The sequence below is a fragment of the Ranitomeya imitator genome, chromosome 1, assembly GCF_032444005.1.
Source record: "Ranitomeya imitator isolate aRanImi1 chromosome 1, aRanImi1.pri, whole genome shotgun sequence".
Lineage (NCBI taxonomy): Eukaryota > Metazoa > Chordata > Amphibia > Anura > Dendrobatidae > Ranitomeya > Ranitomeya imitator.
In genome coordinates, this window is record NC_091282.1 from 134,010,463 (window position 1) to 134,033,300 (window position 22,838).

Here is a 22,838-nt window from a genome sequence, read left to right on the forward strand (position 1 = left end):
TCTGGGTATTGTAGTTCTCCCATCCCCTTTATTAATTTTGTTGCCCTCCTTTGTACTCTCTCTAGTTCCATTATATCCTTCCTGAGCACCGGTGCCCAAAACTGGACACAGTACTCCATGTGCGGTCTAACTAGGGATTTGTACAGAGGCAGTATAATGCTCTCATCATGTGTATCCAGACCTCTTTTAATGCACCCCATGATCCTGTTTGCCTTGGCAGCTGCTGCCTGGCACTGGCTGCTCCAGGTTAGTTTATCATTAACTAGGATCCCCAAGTCCTTCTCCCTGTCAGATTTACCCAGTGGTTTCCAATTCAGTGTGTAATGGTGATATTGATTCCTTCTTCCCATGTGTATAATCTTACATTTATCATTGTTAAACCTCATCTGCCACCTTTCAGCCCAAGTTTCCAACTTATCCAGATCCATCTGTAGCAGAATACTATCTTCTCTTGTATTAACTGCTTTACATAATTTTGTATCATCTGCAAATATCGATATTTTACTGTGTAAACCTTCTACCAGATCATTAATGAATATGTTGAAGAGAACAGGTCCCAATACTGACCCCTGCGGTACCCCACTGGTCACAGCGACCCAGTTAGAGACTATACCATTTATAACCACCCTCTGCTTTCTATCACTAAGCCAGTTACTAACCCATTTACACACATTTTCCCCCAGACCAAGCATTCTCATTTTGTGTACCAACCTCTTGTGCGGCACGGTATCAAACGCTTTGGAAAAATCGAGATATACCACGTCCAATGACTCACCGTGGTCCAGCCTATAGCTTACCTCTTCATAAAAACTGATTAGATTGGTTTGACAGGAGCGATTTCTCATAAACCCATGCTGATATGGAGTTAAATAGTTATTCTCATTGAGATAATCCAGAATAACATCCCTCAGAAACCCTTCAAATATTTTACCAACAATAGAGGTTAGACTTACTGGCCTATAATTTCCAGGTTCACTTTTAGAGCCCTTTTTGAATATTGGCACCACATTTGCTATGCGCCAGTCCTGCGGAACAGACCCTGTCGCTATAGAGTCCCTAAAAATAAGAAATAATGGTTTATATATTACATTTCTTAGTTCTCTTAGTACTCGTGGGTGTATGCCATCCGGACCCGGAGATTTATCTATTTTAATCTTATTTAGCCGGTTTCGCACCTCTTCTTGGGTTAGATTGGTGACCCTTAATATAGGGTTTTCATTGTTTCTTGGGATTTCACCTAGCATTTCATTTTCCACCGTGAATACCGTGGAGAAGAAGGTGTTTAATATGTTAGCTTTTTCCTCATCATCTACAACCATACATTCCTCACAATTTTTTAAGGGGCCTACATTTTCAGTTTTTATTCTTTTACTATTGATATAGTTGAAGAACAGTTTGGGATTAGTTTTACTCTCCTTAGCAATGTGCTTCTCTGTTTCCTTTTTGGCAGCTTTAATTAGTTTTTTAGATAAAGTATTTTTCTCCCTATAGTTTTTTAGAGCTTCAATGGTGCCATTCTGCTTTAGTAGTGCAAATGCTTTCTTTTTACTGTTAATTGCCTGACTTACTTCTTTGTTTAGCCACATTGGGTTTTTCCTATTTCTAGTCCTTTTATTCCCACAAGGTATAAACCACTTACACTGCCTATTTAGGATGTTCTTAAACATTTCCCATTTATTATCTGTATTCTTATTTCTGAGGATATTGTCCCAGTCTACCAGATTAAGGGCATCTCTAAGCTGGTCAAACTTTGCCTTCCTAAAGTTCAGTGTTTTTGTGACTCCCTGACAAGTCCCCCTAGTGAAAGACAGGTGAAACTGTACAATATTGTGGTCGCTATTTCCTAGATGCCCGACCACCTGCAGATTTGTTATTCTGTCAGGTCTATTAGATAGTATTAGGTCTAAAAGTGCTGCTCCTCTGGTTGGATTCTGCACCAATTGTGAAAGATAATTTTTCTTGGTTATTAGCAGAAACCTGTTGCCTTTATGGGTTTCACAGGTTTCTGTTTTCCAGTTAATATCCGGGTAGTTAAAGTCCCCCATAACCAGGACCTCATTATGGGTTGCAGCTTCATCTATCTGCTTTAGAAGTAGACTTTCCATGGTTTCTGTTATATTTGGGGGTTTGTAACAGACCCCAATGAGAATTTTGTTACCATTTTTCCCTCCATGAATTTCGACCCATATGGACTCGACATCCTCATTCCCTTCGCTAATATCCTCCCTTAAAGTGGACTTTAGACAAGACTTTACATAGAGACAAACCCCTCCTCCTCTCCGATTTTTACGATCCTTTCTAAACAGACTGTAACCCTGTAAGTTAACTGCCCAGTCATAGCTTTCATCTAACCATGTCTCGGTTATTCCCACTATGTCAAAGTTACCTGTAGATATTTCTGCTTCTAGTTCTTCCATCTTGTTTGTCAGGCTTCTGGCGTTTGCGAGCATGCAGTTTAGAGGATTTTGTTTTCTTCCAATATCCTCGCTGTGGGTTGTTTTAGAAATGTTCTTACCTCCCTTCTGAGTATGTTTTTCTGGGTCTTCTTTGTTCAAGTCTAATGTTTTTCTTCCCGTCCCCTCTTCTTCTAGTTTAACGCCCTCCTGATGAGTGTAGCGAGTCTTCTGGCGAATGTGTGTTTCCCAGGTTTGTTGAGGTGCAGTCCGTCTCTGGCGAGGAGTCCATCGTACAAGTAATTCACACCGTGGTCCAGGAATCCGAATCCTTGTTGTCTGCACCATCGTCTTAGCCAGTTGTTTGCATCAAGGATCCTGTTCCATCTCCTGGTGCCATGCCCGTCTACTGGAAGGATAGAAGAAAAAACTACCTGTGCATCACCAGATTATACGCACCACGAAGATCTATCTTGGTGAACCAACTAGCCCCCTTAATCCGAGCAAACAAATCAGATAACAATGGCAAGGGGTACTGAAATTTAACAGCGATCTTAAGAAGGCGGTAATCTATACAAGGTCTCAGCGAACCATCCTTCTTGGCTACAAAAAAGAACCCTGCTCCTAATGGCGACGATGACGGGCGAATATGCCCCTTCTCCAGGGATTCCTTCACATAACTGAGCATAGCGGTGTGCTCAGGCACGGATAAATTAAACAGTCGACCCTTTGGGAATTTACTACCAGGAATCAAATTGATAGCACAATCACAATCCCTATGCGGAGGTAGGGCATCGGACTTGGGCTCATCAAATACATCCCGGTAATCAGACAAGAACTCTGGAACCTCAGAAGGGGTGGATGACGAAATTGACAGAAATGGAACATCACCATGTACCCCCTGACAACCCCAGCTGGACACCGACATGGATTTCCAATCCAATACTGGATTATGGGCTTGTAGCCATGGCAACCCCAACACGACCACATCATGCAGATTATGCAACACCAGAAAGCGAATAACCTCCTGATGTGCAGGAGCCATGCACATGGTCAGCTGGGTCCAGTATTGAGGCTTATTCTTGGCCAAAGGCGTAGCATCAATTCCTCTCAATGGAATAGGACACTGCAAGGGCTCCAAGAAAAACCCACAATGCTTAGCATATTCCAAGTCCATCAAATTCAGGGCAGCGCCTGAATCCACAAACGCCATGACAGAATACGATGACAAAGAGCAGATCAAGGTAACGGACAGAAGAAATTTTGACTGTACTGTACCAATGGTGGCAGACCTAGCGAACCGCTTAGTGCGCTTAGGACAATCAGAAATAGCATGAGTGGAATCACCACAGTAGAAACACAGCCCATTCAAACGTCTGTGTTCTTGCCGTTCAACTCTGGTCATAGTCCTATCGCCCTGCATAGACTTAGGTTTAATCTCAGGTAATACCGCCAAATGATGCACAGATTTACGCTCACGCAAGCGTCGACCGATCTGAATGGCCAAAGACATAGACTCATTCAAACCAGCAGGCATAGGAAATCCCACCATGACATCCTTAAGGGCTTCAGAGAGACCCTTTCTGAATATAGCTGCCAGCGCAGATTCATTCCATTGAGTGAGAACGGACCACTTTCTAAATTTCTGACAATATACCTCTATCTCATCCTGAGCCTGACAAAGAGCCAGCAAATTTTTTTCTGCCTGATCCACTGAATTAGGCTCATCGTACAGCAATCCAAGCGCCAGGAAAAACGCATCGATATTACTTAATGCAGGATCTCCTGACGCAAGAGAAAATGCCCAGTCCTGAGGGTCGCCACGCAAAAAAGAAATGACGATCCTAACCTGTTGAACTGGGTCACCAGAGGAGCGAGGTTTCAAAGCCAGAAATAATTTACAATTATTTTTGAAACTCAGAAATTTAGTTCTATCTCCAAAAAACAAATCTGGAATAGGAATTCTCGGTTCTAACAAAGAATTCTGAACCACAAAATCTTGAATATTTTGAACTCTTGCCGTGAGCTGATCCACACATGAAAACAGACCTTTAATGTCCATTGCTACACCTGTGTCCTGAACCACCCAAATGTCTAGGGGGAAAAAAAGGCAAAACACAGTGCAAAGAAAAAAAATGGTCTCAGAACTTCTTTTTTCCCTCTATTGAGAATCATCAGCTTCCTGTACTGTTGTGATAGGCACTTCAGTATCACAATGGACATAGCGGTCAGAGCACATACAGTGATCTGACAATAACCCAAAATAATAGAACGAGCTCTGAGACGTGGGAACTCTGCAGACCGCAATCCCTAATCCTCTCCAAACAACACTAGAGGCAGCCGTGAATTGCGCCTAACTCGCCTATGCAACTCGGCACAGCCTGAGAAACTAACTAGCCTGAAGATAGAAAATAAGCCTACCTTGCCTCAGAGAAATACCCCAAAGGAAAAGGCAGCCCCCCACATATAATGACTGTGAGTTAAGATGAAAAGACAAACGTAGGGATGAAATAGATTCAGCAAAGTGAGGCCCGACTTTCTTAACAGAGCGAGGATAGGAAAGATAACTTTGCGGTCTACACAAAACCCTAAAGAAAACCACGCAAAGGGGGCAAAAAGACCCTCCGTACCGAACTAACGGCACGGAGGTACACCCTTTGCGTCCCAGAGCTTCCAGCAAAACAAATAGACAAGCTGGACAGAAAAAATAGCAAACAAATAGCAAAGAAGAACTTAGCTATGCAGAGCAGCAGGCCACAGGAATGATCCAGGGAAAAACAAGTCCAACACTGGAACATTGACAGGAAGCATGGATCAAAGCATTAGGTGGAGTTAAGTAGAGAAGCACCTAACGACCTCACCAGATCACCTGAGGGAGGAAACTCAGAAGCCGCAGTACCACTTTCCTCCACAAACGGAAGCTCCCAGAGAGAATCAGCCGAAGTACCACTTGTGACCACAGGAGGGAGCTCTGCCACAGAATTCACAACAGGGACCCCACTCCGTTTTTGTAAATTATTTATTTAAATAATTAAAAAAACAGCATGGGAACCCCTCTATTCTTGATAACCTACAGCCTGCAGTGATCTTGAACCTACTGAACCGCCACACAACCTGCCCCCCTACACTCTCCTAGTGTATCATCACCCATCCCCTGCAGACTGTGAGCCCTCGCGGGCTGGGTCCTCCCTCCTTATGTACCCATGTGCCTTGTTTTTTGTCATATTTAATGTATTTGTCTATATTTGTCCCGTATTCATTTGTAAAGCGCCATGGAATAAATGGGGCTATAAAAATATGTATAATAATAACCAGCCTTGCTAATACTGATAGTTGAGGGTTGCAGCCCCCAGTTGTGAGTTTTGAGTTGTGAGTTTTGACTGGCTGGTTATCAAAAATACGGGGAACCCATGCAGGTTTTTTTTTAAAATTATTTATTTACAGTGCATACCCCCATCAGCTGCTCCTGCTCTCACTGCTATTAGCGGCAGTAGTCCCATCAGCCAACACCAGTGACCAGAGGTAAACTTTATACCTCCAATCACAGCTGCTAGCTCACCTGGTATTTTGACAGCATGGCAACCGTGGCTCTATGATGAGCAGGGATGATTTCGCCACCGATAAGCATTTTTTGCTGTGTTGTCATGCACATGACAGCACGGCAAAAACTGTATTGTCGGGCCCCCCATTCAACTGAATGGGGTTTGGGTCAGCTGCTCAATGTCTCTGCTGGATCACAGGCTGTATGGTCGCATTATACAACCATGCAGCCTGCCATCTAGGTCACATTCTTAAGTCCTTGACTTTTCTTTAGCAAATACGCTGCAAAAAAGTCAACCTGCGCATTTGCAGCATTTTATCACCATCCATTCAAGTCAATGGGTGAAAAACGCTTCAAAAACGCTGACCTGTTCTATGTAAAAAAAATGCTGCAAAGCACAAAATCCTGATGACAAAAAAACCCAATGTCGGCGCATAAGATTTCAGAAATCTCATAGGCTTTGCTGGTACTGTAAAAAGCAGCTGAAAAAGCAGCATAAAAAAGCCGAAAAAAAGCATAGCAAAACCGCCTAGTATGAACATACCTTAACCTTTATTTGAATTTTGTATTTCTGAATGTTGTCTAATATTTGGACTATTCTTGTTCCCTGTTGAAGATGGAACTTATATTTCTATCTGTCTATGTAAAAAGAAAACACAGAAGCAGTCTATAAGGGCCAAGACATACAGAAACACTGGAAACATTAACTCCAAGCTGTATAGTTACTTAGTAAGATGTACTTACAAAAAATCAAAGCTTCTTAGCGCCTAAACTGGCCAATTCATATGTGCCCATCAACCATGGCAAGGTGACACTTCTCTGATGGGTCCTATCATACATCTTTCCTATTCTACTGAACATGCCACTTTCGGGCTAAGAACCTTTGCTTTTTTTGTAAGTACCGTATTTTTCGCTTTATAAGATGCTCCGGATTATAAGACACACCCCAAATTTTGAGGAGAAAAATAGGAAAAAAACTTTTTTTTTTATAAATTGGTGGTGCTTCTTATAATCCATGCGTCTTATTGCTTACCGGGGTGGTGGCTGCGGTGAAGCGGGGTCCCAGGGTCACTGCTGGCGGAGGCAGGAGTGGAGCATTGCTGCAGGCTGGGATGAGGGGGTGTGCAGGTGTCCTATGCTGCAGGGGGGCTCCTGTGCTGCAGAGGGCTCCTGCACTACAGGGGTGTCTCCGATGCTGCGGGGGTGTCTCCTGTGCTGCAAGGGTGTCTCCAGTGCTGTGGGGGTGTCTCCGGTGCTGTGGGGGTGTCTCTGGTGCTGCGGGGGGCTCTGCCGACGTTTTTAGAAAAGCCAGAGCCCCGCGGCAGTTCGTCCATGCTTTCCTGTGCAGTGGATTTCGGGAAAATGGCCGCTGGGAGGCGGCGCATGCGCAGATGGAGATCTTGGGACCAAGATCTCGAGAAATGAGATCTCAGTGCTAAAATCTCATCTCCTGAGATTCCGGCTGCCATTTTCCCGGAGTTTGTCGCACAGCAAAGCATGGACGAACTGCGAGGGGGCTCTGGCCTTTCCCAAAATGTTGGCAGAGCCCCCCGCAGCACCGGAGACTCCAGCATCACCCTGGGCAGCAGCGGACAAGCACAACAGCTGCGGACACCCCCTCATCCCAGCCTGTAACGGTAAGCGGAATATCCGTTTTGTAAGACGCACCCCGATTTCCCCCCCAAATTTGGGGGAAATAAAATGCATCTTACAAAGCGAAAATTACGGTACATCTTACTAAGTAACAGTATAGCTTGGAGTTAATGTTTCCAGTGTTTCTGTATGTCTTGGCCTCTATAGAGTGCTGCTGCGTTTTCTTTTTACATATTGTGTAATTATTGCAGCTTGTACCTATTCACACTAAGGAGGTGCTTGTCGGGTTTTTCAGTATTATATATCTAGGATGAGCGAGCGTGCTCAGATATAGTGTTATCTGAGCATGCTTAGGTATTATTATCCGAAATACTGGGATATGTTTGAACCCACGTGGCTTCATGATTTGTGGCTGTTAGACAGGCGCAACACATGCAGGGATTTCCTGTTAGTAACACCGAAGCATGCTCAGATAATGCTATATCCGAGCACACTTGCTCAACAATATCTATCTATCTATCTATCTATCTATCTATCTTCTATCCACGTTTACATACATACCAGGGATTCAAGCTTCAGGAGGCTAATTTGCATATTCCAGGTGCCTTCTGGGAGAAGCGAAGTCTCCCTAAGCTAGAAGATCGTTGGGTACAGCCGGGACCAGCTGCTTCGAAAGCATCACCAAACCAGGGATTCAAGCTTCAGGAGGCTAATTTGCATATTCCAGGTGCCTTCTGGGAGAAGCGAAGTCTCCCTAAGCTAGAAGATCGTTGGGTACAGCCGGGACCAGCTGCTTCGAAAGCATCACCAAACCAGGGATTCAAGCTTCAGGAGGCTAATTTGCATATTCCAGGTGCCTTCTGGGAGAAGCGAAGTCTCCCTAAGCTAGAAGATCGTTGGGTACAGCCGGGACCAGCTGCTTCGAAAGCATCACCAAACCAGGGATTCAAGCTTCAGGAGGCTAATTTGCATATTCCAGGTGCCTTCTGGGAGAAGCGAAGTCTCCCTAAGCTAGAAGATCGTTGGGTACAGCCGGGACCAGCTGCTTCGAAAGCATCACCAAACCAGGGATTCAAGCTTCAGGAGGCTAATTTGCATATTCCAGGTGCCTTCTGGGAGAAGCGAAGTCTCCCTAAGCTAGAAGATCGTTGGGTACAGCCGGGACCAGCTGCTTCGAAAGCATCACCAAACCAGGGATTCAAGCTTCAGGAGGCTAATTTGCATATTCCAGGTGCCTTCTGGGAGAAGCGAAGTCTCCCTAAGCTAGAAGATCGTTGGGTACAGCCGGGACCAGCTGCTTCGAAAGCATCACCAAACCGCGCGCCGTAAGGAATTTTTGCCTGTAGGACATTATTGCAAGAGAGCTTGGCTGAGTAGATTACACAAGAAGGAAAACACACAGCAAGTCAGCAGGATCTAGGAGCAACATGGCAGATGTGACAACCTACATGGTGAGCTGCAGCATGTGCTACATGTTCACAGATCGACCAGAAGAAGAATCCAATTTCACCTGTCAGAAGTGTAGACTAGTGGCCCTTTTAGAAGAAAAGGTGCGGGGTCTGGAAGAAAGAATAGCAACTTTGAAACTCATCAAAGAGAATGAAGACTTTCTAGACAGAACAGAAGCATCTCTACTGGTCACAGAAGGTGAAAAAAGTGTCAGAGAACCTCCAAAAGCAGATGAGTGGAAGCATGTGACCAAAAGAAGCAAGAAGACCATGGAGAAATCACCAACCACACAACTGAAGAACCGATATCAAATCTTTGTAGAGGATGAAGATGGCACACCTAAGAATGAAGCAATACCAGCAAGCAAAAAAGAAAAGGGCACACAGCAACAAGTGACAGCAAAAAGTACAGCCAAGAAGCAACGAAGAGTGGTGGTGGTGGGAGACTCACTACTGAGAGGCACAGAAGCAACCATCTGCAGACCGGACATAACTGCAAGAGAAGTATGCTGCCTTCCAGGTGCGATGATCAAGGATGTGACCGATAGGATACCAAAGCTCTTCAGCTCCAAGGACGTCCACCCATTTCTTCTGATACATGTTGGCACCAATGACACGGCAAGGAAGGACCTACCGACAATCTGCAAGGACTTTGAAGAGTTGGGGAAGAAAGTAAAGGAACTGGATGCACAGGTAGTTTTTTCTTCTATCCTTCCAGTAGACGGGCATGGCACCAGGAGATGGAACAGGATCCTTGATGCAAACAACTGGCTAAGACGATGGTGCAGACAACAAGGATTTGGATTCCTGGACCACGGTGTGAATTACTGGTATGATGGACTCCTCGCCAGAGACGGACTACACCTCAACAAACCTGGGAAACACACATTCGCCAGAAGACTCGCTACACTCATCAGGAGGGCGTTAAACTAGAAGAAGAGGGGACGGGAAGAAAAACATTAGACTCGAACAAAGACGACCCAGGAAAACATATTCAGAAGGGAGGTAAGAACATTTCTAAAACAATCCACAGTGAGGAGATTGGAACAAAACAAAATCCTCTAAACTGCATGCTCGCAAACGCCAGAAGCCTGACAAACAAGATGGAAGAACTAGAAGCAGAAATATCTACAGGTAACTTTGACATAGTGGGAATAACCGAGACATGGTTAGATGAAAGCTATGACTGGGCAGTTAACTTACAGGGTTACAGTCTGTTTAGAAAGGATCGTAAAAATCGTAGAGGAGGAGGGGTTTGTCTCTATGTAAAGTCTTGTCTAAAGTCCACTTTAAGGGAGGATATTAGCGAAGGGAATGAGGATGTCGAGTCCATATGGGTTGAAATTCATGGAGGGAAAAATGGTAACAAAATTCTCATTGGGGTCTGTTACAAACCCCCAAATATAACAGAAAGCATGGAAAGTCTACTTCTAAAGCAGATAGATGAAGCTGCAACCCATAATGAGGTCCTGGTTATGGGGGACTTTAACCCCTTCAAGACCCAGCCTATTTTGACCTTAAAGACCTTGCCGTTTTTTGCAATTCTGACCAGTGTCCCTTTATGAGGTAATAACTCAGGAACGCTTCAACGGATCCTAGCGGTTCTGAGATTGTTTTTTCGTGACATATTGGGCTTCATGTTAGTGGTAAATTTAGGTCAATAAATTCTGCATTTATTTGTGATAAACACGGAAATTTGGCGAAAATTTTGAAAATTTTGCAATTTTCACATTTTGAATTTTTATTCTGTTAAACCAGAGAGATATGTGACACAAAATAGCTAATAAATAACATTTCCCACATGTTTACTTTACATCAGCACAATTTTGGAAACAAAATTTTTTTTTGTTAGGAAGTTATAAGGGTTGAAATTCGACCAGCGATTTGTCATTTTTACAACGAAATTTACAAAACCATTTTTTTTAGGGACCACCTCACATTTGAAGTCAGTTTGAGGGGTCTATATGGCTGAAAATACCCAAAAGTGACACCATTCTAAAAACTGCACCCCTCAAGGTACTCAAAACCACATTCAAGAAGTTTATTAACTCTTCAGGTGCTTCACAGCAGCAGAAGCAACATGGAAGGAAAAAATGAACATTTAACTTTTTAGTCACAAAAATTATCTTTTAGCAACAATTTTTTTATTTTCCCAATGGTAAAAGGAGAAACTGAACCACGAAAGTTGTTGTCCAATTTGTCCTGAGTACGCTGATACCTCATATGTGGGGGTAAACCACTGTTTTGGCGCACGGCAGGGCTTGGAAGGGAAGGAGCGCCATTTGACTTTTTGAATCAAAAATTGGCTCCACTCTTTAGCGGACACCATGTCACGTTTGGAGAGCCCCCGTGTGCCTAAAAATTGGAGCTCCCCCACAAGTGACCCCATTTTGGAAACTAGACGCCCCAAGGAACTTATCTAGATGCATAGTGAGCACTTTGAACCCCCAGGTGCTTCACAAATTGATCCGTAAAAATGAAAAAGTACTTTTTTTTCACAAAAAAATTCTTTTAGCCTCAATTTTTTCATTTTCACATGGGCAACAGGATAAAATGGATCCTAAAATGTGTTGGGCAATTTCTCCTGAGTACACCGATACCTCACATGTGGGGGTAAACCACTGTTTGGGCACATGGTAAGGCTCGGAAGGGAAGGAGCGCCATTTGACTTTTTGAATGAAAAATTATTTCCATCGTTAGCGGACACCATGTCGCGTTTGGATAGCTCCTGTGTGCCTAAACATTGGCGCTCCCCCACAAGTGACCCCATTTTGGAAACTAGACCCCCCAAGGAACTAATTTAGATGCCTAGTGAGCACTTTAAACCCTCAGGTGCTTCACAAATTGATCTGTAAAAATGAAAAAGTAATTTTTTTTCACAAAAAAATTCTTTTCGCCTCAATTTTTTCATTTTCACATGGGCAGTAGGATAAAATGGATCATAAAATTTGTTGGGCAATTTCTCCCGAGTACGCCGATACCTCATATGTGGGGGTAAACCACTGTTTGGGCACTCGGCAGGGCTCGGAAGAGAAGGCGCGCCATTTGACTTTTTGAATGGAAAATTAGCTCCAATTGTTAGCGGACACCATGTCGCATTTGGAGAGCCCCTGTGTGCCTAAACATTGGAGCTCCCGCACAAGTGACCCCATTTTGGAAACTAGACCCCCCAACGAACTTATCTAGATGCATATTGAGCACTTTAAACCCCCAGGTGCTTCACAGAAGTTTATAACGCAGAGCCATGAAAATAAAAAATAATTTTTCTTTCCTCAAAAATGATTTTTTAGCCTGGAATTTCCTATTTTGCCAAGGATAATAGGAGAAATTGGACCCCAAATATTGTTGTCCAGTTTGTCCTGAGTACGCTGAGACCCCATATGTGGGGGTAAACCACTGTTTGGGCGCACGGCAGGGCTCGGAAGGGATGGCACGCCATTTGGCTTTTTAAATGGAAAATTAGCTCCAATCATTAGCGGACACCATGTCACGTTTGAAGAGCCCCTGTGTGCCTAAACATTGGAGATCCCCCAGAAATGACACCATTTTAGAAACTAGACCCCCAAAGGAACTAATCTAGATGTGTGGTGAGGACTTTGAACCCCCAAGTGCTTCACAGAAGTTTATAACGCAGAGCCATGAAAATAAAAAAAAAAATTATTTTCTCAAAAATGATCTTTTAGCCTGCAATTTTTTATTTTCCCAAGGGTAACAGGAGAAATTTGACCCCAAAAGTTGTTGTCCAGTTTCTCCTGAGTACGCTGATACCCCATATGTGGGGGTAAATCACTGTTTGGGCACATGCCGGGGGTCGGAAGTGAAGTAGTGACGTTTTGAAATGCAGACTTTGATGGAATGCTCTGTGGGCGTCACGTTGCGTTTGCAGAGCCCCTGATGTGGCTTAACAGTAGAAACCCCCCACAAGTGACCCCATTTTGGAAACTAGACCCCCAAAGGAACTTATCTAGATGTGTGGTGAGCACTTTGAACCCCCAAGTGCTTCATAGAAGTTTATAATGCAGAGCCGTGAAAATAATAAATACGTTTTCTTTCCTCAAAAATAATTATTTAGCCCAGAATTTTTTAATTTTCCCAAGGGTAACAGGAGAAATTTGACCCCAATATTTGTTGTCCAGTTTCTCCTGAGTACGGTGATACCCCATATGTGGGGGTAAACTACTGTTTGGGCACATGCCGGGGCTTGGAATTGAAGTAGTGACGTTTTGAAATGCAGACTTTGATGGAATGCTCTGCGGGCGTCACGTTGCGTTTGCAGAGCCCCTGATGTGCCTAAACAGTAGAAACCCCCCACAAGTGACCCCATTTTGGAAACTAGACCCTGAAAGGAACTTATCTAGATGTGTGGTGAGCACTTTGAACCCCCAAGTGCTTCATAGAAGTTTATAATGCAGAGCCGTGAAAATAATAAATACGTTTTCTTTCCTCAAAAATAATTATTTAGCCCAGAATTTTTTATTTTCCCAAGGGTTACAGGAGAAATTGGACCCCAAAAGTTGTTGTCCAGTTTCTCCTGAGTACGCTGATACCCCATATGTGGGGGTAAACCACTGTTTGGGCACACGTCGGGGCTCAGAAGGGAAGTAGTGACTTTTGAAATGCAGACTTTGATGGAATGGTCTGCGGGTGTCACGTTGCGTTTGCAGAGCCCCTGGTGTGCCTAAACAGTAGAAACCCCCCACAAGTGACCCCATTTTAGAAACTAGACCCCCCAAGGAACTTATCTAGATATGTGGTGAGCACTTTGAACCCCCAAGTGCTTCACAGACGTTTACAACGCAGAGCCGTGAAAATAAAAAATCATTTTTCTTTCCTCAAAAATTATGTTTTAGCAAGCATTTTTTTAGATTCACAAGGGTAACAGGAGAAATTGGACCCCAGTAATTGTTGCGCAGTTTGTCCTGAGTATGCTGGTACCCCATATGTGGGGGTAAACCACTGTTTGGGCACACGTCAGGGCTCGGAAGTGAGGGAGCACCATTTGACTTTTTGAATACGAGATTGGCTGGAATCAATGGTGGCGCCATGTTGCGTTTGGAGACCCCTGATGTGCCTAAACAGTGGTAACCCCTCAATTCTAACTCCAACACTAACCCCAACACACCCCTAACCCTAATCCCAACTGTAGCCATAACCCTAATCACAACCCTAACCCCAACACACCCCTAACCACAACACTAACCCCAACACACCCCTAACCCTAACCACAACCCTAATTCCAACCCTAACCCTAAGGCTATGTGCCCACGTTGCGGATTCGTGTGAGATATTTCCACACCATTTTTGAAAAATCCGCGGGTAAAAGGCACTGTGTTTTACCTGCGGATTTTCCGCGGATTTCCAGTGTTTTTTGTGCGGATTTCACCTGCGGATTCCTATTGAGGAACAGGTGTAAAACGCTGCGGAATCCGCACAAAGAATTGACATGCTGCGGAAAATACAACGCAGCGTTTCCGCACGGTATTTTCTGCACCATGGGCACAGCGGATTTGGTTTCCATATGTTTACATGGTACTGTAAACCTGATGGAACACTGCTGCGAATCCGCAGCCAAATCCGCACCGTGTGCACATAGCCTAATTCTAAAGGTATGTGCACACGCTGCGGAAAACGCTGCGGATCCGCAGCAGTTTCCCATGAGTTTACAGTTCAATGTAAACCTACGGGAAACAAAAATCACTGTACACATGCTGCGGAAAAACTGCACGGAAACGCAGCGGTTTACATTCCGCAGCATGTCACTTCTTTGTGCGGATTCCGCAGCGGTTTTACAACTGCTCCAATAGAAAATCGTAATTGTAAAACCGCAGTGAAATGCGCATAAAAACGCGGTAAATCCGCCATAAATCCGCAGCGGTTTAGCACTGCGGATTTATGAAATCCGCAGCGGAAAAATCCGCAGAGGACCAGAATACGTGTGCACATTCCTAACCCTAACCCTACCCCTAACCCTAACCCTACCCCTAACCCTAGCCCTAACCCTACCCCTAACCCTAGCCCTACCCCTAGCCCTACCCCTAACCCTAGCCCTAACCCTAGCCCTAACCCTAGCCCTAACCCTAGCCCTAACCCTACCCCTAACCCTACCCCTAACCCTAACCCTACCCCTAACCCTAACCCTATTCTAACATTAGTGGAAAAAAAAAAATTTCTTTATTTTTTTATTGTCCCTACCTATGGGGGTGACAAAGGGGGGGGGTCATTTATTATTTTTTTTATTTTGATCACTGAGATAGATTATATCTCAGTGATCAAAATGCACTTTGGAACGAATCTGCCGGCCGGCAGATTCGGCGGGCGCACTGCGCATGCGCCCGCCATTTTGGAAGATGGCGGCGCCCGGGAGAAGACGGACGGGACCACGGCTGGATCGGTAAGTATGATAGGGTGGGGGGGGACCACGGGGGGGGGGATCGGAGCACGGGGGGGGGGGAATCGGAGCGCGGGAGGGGTGGAACGGAGCGCGGGGGGCGTGGAACGGAGCACGGGGGGGCTGGAATGGAGCACGGGGGGGTGGAACGGAGCACGGGGGGGGTGGATCGGAGTGCAGGGGGGGTGATTGGAGCACGGGGGGTGATTGGAGCACGGGGGGAGCGGACACGAGCACGGGGGGGAGCGGAGCACAGGACGGAGGGGAGCCGGAGCAGTGTACCGGCCAGATCGGGGGGGTGGGGGGGCGATCGGAGGGGTGGGGTGGGGGCACACTAGTATTTCCAGCCATGGCCGATGATATTTCAGCATCGGCCATGGCTGGATTGTAATATTTCACCCGTTATAATGGGTGAAATATTACAAATCGCTCTGATTGGCAGTTTCACTTTCAACAGCCAATCAGAGCGATCGTAGCCACGAGGGGGTGAAGCCACCCCCCCTGGGCTAAACTACCACTCCCCCTGTCCCTGCAGATCGGGTGAAATGGGAGTTAACCCTTTCACCCGATCTGCAGGGACGCGATCTTTCCATGACGCCGCATAGGCGTCATGGGTCGGAATGGCACCGACTTTCATGACGCCTACGTGGCGTCATGGGTCGGGAAGGGGTTAACTACCCGGATATTAACTGGGAAACAGAAACCTGTGAAACCCATAAAGGCAACAGGTTTCTGCTAATAACCAAGAAAAATTATCTTTCACAATTGGTGCAGAATCCAACCAGAGGAGCAGCACTTTTAGACCTAATACTATCTAATAGACCTGACAGAATAACAAATCTGCAGGTGGTTGGGCATTTAGGAAATAGCGACCACAATATTGTGCAGTTTCACCTGTCTTTCACTAGGGGGACTTGTCAGGGAGTCACAAAAACATTGAACTTTAGGAAGGCAAAGTTTGACCAGCTTAGAGATGCCCTTAATCTGGTAGACTGGGACAATATCCTCAGAAATGAGAATACAGATAATAAATGGGAAATGTTTAAGAACATCCTAAATAGGCAGTGTAAGCGGTTTATACCTTGTGGGAATAAAAGGACTAGAAATAGGAAAAACCCAATGTGGCTAAACAAAGAAGTAAGACAGGCAATTAACAGTAAAAAGAAAGCATTTGCACTACTAAAGCAGGATGGCACCATTGAAGCTCTAAAAAACTATAGGGAGAAAAATACTTTATCTAAAAAACTAATTAAAGCTGCCAAAAAGGAAACAGAGAAGCACATTGCTAAGGAGAGTAAAACTAATCCCAAACTGTTCTTCAACTATATCAATAGTAAAAGAATAAAAACTGAAAATGTAGGCCCCTTAAAAAATAGTGAGGAAAGAATGGTTGTAGATGACGAGGAAAAAGCTAACATATTAAACACCTTCTTCTCCACGGTATTCACGGTGGAAAATGAAATGCTAGGTGAAATCCCAAGAAACAATGAAAACCCTATATTAAGGGTCACCAATCTAACCCAAGAAGAGGTGCGAAACCGGCTAAATAAGATTAAAATAGATAAATCTCCGGGTCCGGATGGCATACACCCACGAGTACTAAGAGAACTAAGTAATGTAATAGATAAACCATTATTTCTTATTTTTAGTGACTCTATAGCGACAGGGTCTGTTCCGCAGGACTGGCGCATAGCAAATGTGGTGCCAATATTCAAAAAGGGCTCTAAAAGTGAACCTGGAAATTATAGGCCAGTAAGTCTAACCTCTATTGTTGGTAAAATATTTGAAGGGTTTCTGAGGGATGTTATTCTGGATTATCTCAATGAGAATAACTGTTTAACTCCATATCAGCATGGGTTTATGAGAAATCGCTCCTGTCAAACTAATCTAATCAGTTTTTATGAAGAGGTAAGCTATAGACTGGACCACGGTGAGTCATTGGACGTGGTATATCTCGATTTTTCCAAAGCGTTTGATACCGTGCCGCACAAGAGGTTGGTACACAAAATGAGAATGCTTGGTCTGGGGGAAAATGTGTGTAAATGGGTTAGTAACTGGCTTAGTGATAGAAAGCAGAGGGTGGTTATAAATGGTATAGTCTCTAACTGGGTCGCTGTGACCAGTGGGGTACCGCAGGGGTCAGTATTGGGACCTGTTCTCTTCAACATATTCATTAATGATCTGGTAGAAGGTTTACACAGTAAAATATCGATATTTGCAGATGATACAAAACTATGTAAAGCAGTTAATACAAGAGAAGATAGTATTCTGCTACAGATGGATCTGGATAAGTTGGAAACTTGGGCTGAAAGGTGGCAGATGAGGTTTAACAATGATAAATGTAAGGTTATACACATGGGAAGAGGGAATCAATATCACCATTACACACTGAACGGGAAACCACTGGGTAAATCTGACAGGGAGAAGGACTTGGGGATCCTAGTTAATGATAAACTTACCTGGAGCAGCCAGTGCCAGGCAGCAGCTGCCAAGGCAAACAGGATCATGGGGTGCATTAAAAGAGGTCTGGATACACATGATGAGAGCATTATACTGCCTCTGTACAAATCCCTAGTTAGACCGCACATGGAGTACTGTGTCCAGTTTTGGGCACCGGTGCTCAGGAAGGATATAATGGAACTAGAGAGAGTACAAAGGAGGGCAACAAAATTAATAAAGGGGATGGGAGAACTACAATACCCAGATAGATTAGCGAAATTAGGATTATTTAGTCTAGAAAAAAGACGACTGAGGGGCGATCTAATAACCATGTATAAGTATATAAGGGGACAATACAAATATCTCGCTGAGGATCTGTTTATACCAAGGAAGGTGACGGGCACAAGGGGGCATTCTTTGCGTCTGGAGGAGAGAAGGTTTTTCCACCAACACAGAAGAGGATTCTTTACTGTTAGGGCAGTGAGAATCTGGAATTGCTTGCCTGAGGAGGTGGTGATGGCGAACTCAGTCGAGGGGTTCAAGAGAGGCCTGGATGTCTTCCTGGAGCAGAACAATATTGTATCATACAATTATTAGGTTCTGTAGAAGGACGTAGATCTGGGTATTTATTATGATGGAATATAGGCTGAACTGGATGGACAAATGTCTTTTTTCGGCCTTACTAACTATGTTACTATGTTACTATGTTACATATGGTTTTCATAATGCAGTGAACCACTTTTTCCTTGATTATAAGCAATGCACAGAAATAAATACATAGACTATAAACATACTATATTATAATTACTGTACGGGGTATAATAAAAGGGAGAATAGAAAAGCAATCTTGTGTACAGCAGTCAAGACGCCAACAGAGCGCAACTCTTGTAAATGTGGCTGTGTCTGGTACTGCAAGTCAGCATTATTTCACTTGAATCGAGGTAAACTGCAGAATCAGAGCAGACAGAGGAACGAAGCAATGGCTTCCAGCTTCCTGCAGAGTTTGCTGCTGATCACTGGGGGTCCCAGCAGCGTTATTCCTTGTGACCAGCTTATATCCTTAGCATCAAAAATGCATTTTCCAAAGTGAACAACCCATGTAAGTGTTTTTTCTGTAGCCCAAACAACTAGAAAATTAAGGGGTTCTCCCGCCAATACCATTTATTCCAAGATATGTGACATATGTATGATTGGAAGCATAATCATGGGGCTCCCTTCAGTCATGAAAATAGGGGTCCCATGCATGGGTTGCCAACTGGACTTTTTATTTTTTCTGGCCAGCTTATCAAAAAATCATGGACAGACAATATTTTTATGGACACATTAGAAAACTATTATAAATCATTATGGTTATAAGTGGTCCACGGGTACAGCCCATAATTTTGATGTGAAGATATCAGCTGCAATCACTGTAAACAGTAAAATGATAATTAAATAATCTGCATAAGTTTCAACTTCACAAATATCATGGATGTCTTCAATATTTTTTTGCAGACAGGGCAAAAAAGTGCCCTACTTTTACCTACTGTTTTGGAATTTCTGGATGGTTGCCAACCTTGGTCACATCAACATGTTAGGACATGTTAGGTTAGGCTATGGGTTGAACTAGATGGACTTATAGTCTTCCTTCAACCTTAATAACTATGTAACTATGTAACATGTCGCCAGCATGAATGGAGAGGTGGTGCACTTGTGTAATTATTGCTCTATTCATTATCTATGTCAGTGGTCATCTTGAATGGGAACTAGTGCCCCCTTTGACCAATAGAAGTGAGTAGGGCTGCATATGCAAAGCTGCTCCATTCATAATGGGGATACTGGACCCCTGTTCTTGTGATCATGAGGGTCTTAGGCATCTGACTTCCAGGATCACAATTATCACCTAATTACCATATGCTATTTTTTACAGATACAGGGATTTAACATTGAAGATGGAGAGTTTGCCTATGCCAAGGACTGTGCAACCTACTTTTCTCCAGCCATTCTTATGGGTCTTGTCATGTCACTTATCCTCCTACTGGTATTGGCCTACGCGCTCCACATGCTGATACATCTGAAATCGATGGATCTACATTACCAGAGGAAATGCTCTGCCACTTATTTTCCTAAATTGAAAGGCAGTTACCTGGAAGATGAGAGGGAGCCCCTCAGAGGCAACGCACAGGAGTTCTACGAGCTGAGGCAGTCACAGTACTATAGACTCAGCATTCAGCAGTGTGCATCTGTTTCTCGTTAGCTTCATAATTGACCATTGTTCCCCTTTGTGTATTTCCGTTATTCTGATTTCACATTAAAACAGAGTTTCCAAGAAATGACTCCCCAGATAAAGACGTTATAAAATAAACTCTTGTGCAACGCAGTAACTCTGAGGACCGAAGACCCTGAAAGACTCTTGTGACACTACAGGGCACTTTGTCACAAGAACATTTATGGCACAGAATGTAATGTTGATGTGTTAGATCAAGGACAGTAAAGATATCAATGACTGCCGCAGTCCTGCTGCTGGAAAATCATGTATGAAATGAATAAAGATTTAGGTCTCATAAGAAGAAAATACTTTGCCTTTCTTGTAAAAAAAAAAAAATTGCACCAAGCACACAAATGCACTAAACTGCCTATATGTACCGTACTTCATGTCATTTCCTGGAGTATGTGCAGTGTAGGTACAAGCATAAGCCAGAAGTGAAAACAGCTGTCCGACATCTAATAAAATGGATTAGAAGCTTTTGTGTCCCATTATGGGAGGTTGAAACCACTGAGAGATTTTTCTTATCTAGTCTGTCAAATGCTTCATTTACAAATATCGTTCTACATAGTTCCCATTTTTAAATCCCTCCGTGCGTGGGCAGTCCGGGCCGTGGCTTATAACCAATAGTGACAAGATACATGACTGCTATGGATCCTGCGAATAGAGGGGACCTTATGTTTAACAGCCTGCCCCCTTGCCGGTATTTGCTCACTACTCCTGAATTCCATCATACTTTTAGAAGAAGAAGTTGGGTGGATTTGTAAGTAGATATGGGCAGACCCGTGGATGTCCGAATCTGGTGGATTCAGCCTAACAGTTAAACAAAGTTCGGGTACCAGGACAATACCCGGACCCCATTCACTTGAATGGGGGGCCCAAACATCCAGTGTTTGCCATGCTGTCATGTGCATGACAGCTGTCAAATGACAGTGTGAGCCTGTCAGCCTACGCCTGCTGCCGCTAATAACAATGAGAGCAGGTGGCAGCTGATGGGAGTATTCATCAGCCGATGCCTGCACTCAAAATAAATATTTAAATAAAAAGGCAAAGGTTCCCCTGTATTTTTGATAACCAGCCAGGCAAAGCTGATAGCTGGGCCTACAACCTTCAGCTATCAGCGTTAGCAAAGCTGGTTATCAAGAATAGAGGGGTCCCCATGCCTTTTTTTTAAATTATTTGAAAAAACGGTGTGGGTTCCCCCCATTTTTGACAGCCAGCCAAGCTCAAGCAGACAGCTGGGGTCTGGTGTTCTCCAACTGGTAAGGGTCCATGGATATTCCCTCCCTAGCCTAAACCTAGCAGCCTGCAGTCACCCAGAAAAAGCACATGTATTAGATTCTGGCACTTTTCCTGGCTCTTCCTACTTGCTCTGTGGAAAGTGGGGTTCATATTTGTGGGGTTGATGTCACCTTTGTATTGTCCAGTGACATCAAGCCCACGACTTAGTAATGGAGAAGCATCTATAAGACGCCTATCCATTACTAAACCTATAGTTATATTGCAAATAAACGCCCAGCCAGAATAGAGTCCTTTTTTTAAATAATTATATACACAGTTTTACTTTTTTATTTAAAAATAACAAACACAGTTATACTCACCTAATGCCCATTCCATTGAATACCTCATCTCCTGTAAAAAAAACAACAACATCCCTCACCTGTCCGTCATTCTGTCCCATGTCTTAATCTATGGGGCTAAACAGTTTTCAACCTGGACGGTGCCAAGATGTGACCGTTCAGGCTGAGAACCACTGAAGAATGAGCTGCTGTGAGCACAACATCATAATAAACAACACAAATACTTACCAAATGTCCAATCCCACTGAAGCCAATGTCTCCTGTAAAAAAAAATAAAAAACAACAATATCCTTGACCTGTCTATTGTTCTGTCCCACGCCGTAATCCATGTCTGGGGTTAAACAGTTTTCATCCTGGACGGTGCCAAGAAGCGACCGTCCAGGCTGAGAACCACTGAGGAATGGGGTGCTGCGAGCACAGCATTTGTGTCTAGCAGTGACGCCATCAAGGTAACTGCAGGTCACTGAGGCTGTTTCCAGCTGGGCCAATGAACTGCGGTGACCTCAGTGAGATCAATAAGAAAAGTCTCACGGTGCAGTGGAGAGTTCACCGGGAGAAATTTCTCTCAGTGATCTGCGGTGAACACACTGCTGCACCGTGAGACTTTTTCTCATTGTGCTAGCGGTGATCACCGCAGTTTAGGGGCCCACTCGCTACAGCTGATTCTTCCCTGATTCTCAGCATGAATGGTTGCTTGATGCCACTGTTCATGCTGAAGAGCACATATCACGCAGATTGGTTACAGCACGGGACACTATGAATTCTAGCCATCCCTCCATCCAGCCAATTCTCCATCCATCCCTCATCCATCCAACCTTCATCCAGCCATCTATCCATCCCTCATCCATCCATTCTTCACCCATTCATCTGTCATCTATCCATCCCTCTCCTACATCCATCCCTCCATCCATTCCTCATCCATTAATCCTTCCATCCCTCATCCATCCATGCATCCATCCATTCATCCCGCATCCAACCATCCATCCATACCTCATCCAGCCATCCCTACATTCGTCCGTCCCTCATCCATCCATCCATTACTCTTCTAGCCATCCCTCCATCCCAAAAAGCCTCAGTGACCGGCGATATCCTTGATGACGTCACCGCTAGTCACTGATACTGCACTTTCTGCAGCTCATTCCTCAGTGGTTCTCAGCCTGGATGATCGCATCTTGGTACCGTCCATGGTGAAAACTGTTTATCCCTAGACA

General features: G+C 44.2%; 1 protein-coding gene across 1 annotated transcript in view; it reads left to right on the plus strand.

Annotated features, from left to right (window-relative positions):
- LOC138664469 (V-type proton ATPase subunit S1-like protein) overlaps nt 1–20,346 on the plus strand; it is a 152,396-nt gene extending 132,050 nt beyond the window's left edge. The window contains exon 7 of the mRNA XM_069751199.1: nt 19,712–20,346. Coding sequence (XP_069607300.1) covers nt 19,712–20,038 — 327 coding nt within the window. The 3' untranslated portion in view covers nt 20,039–20,346. The remainder of the gene's footprint in view (nt 1–19,711) is intronic.
- Nucleotides 20,347–22,838: the final 2,492 nt, after the last annotated feature.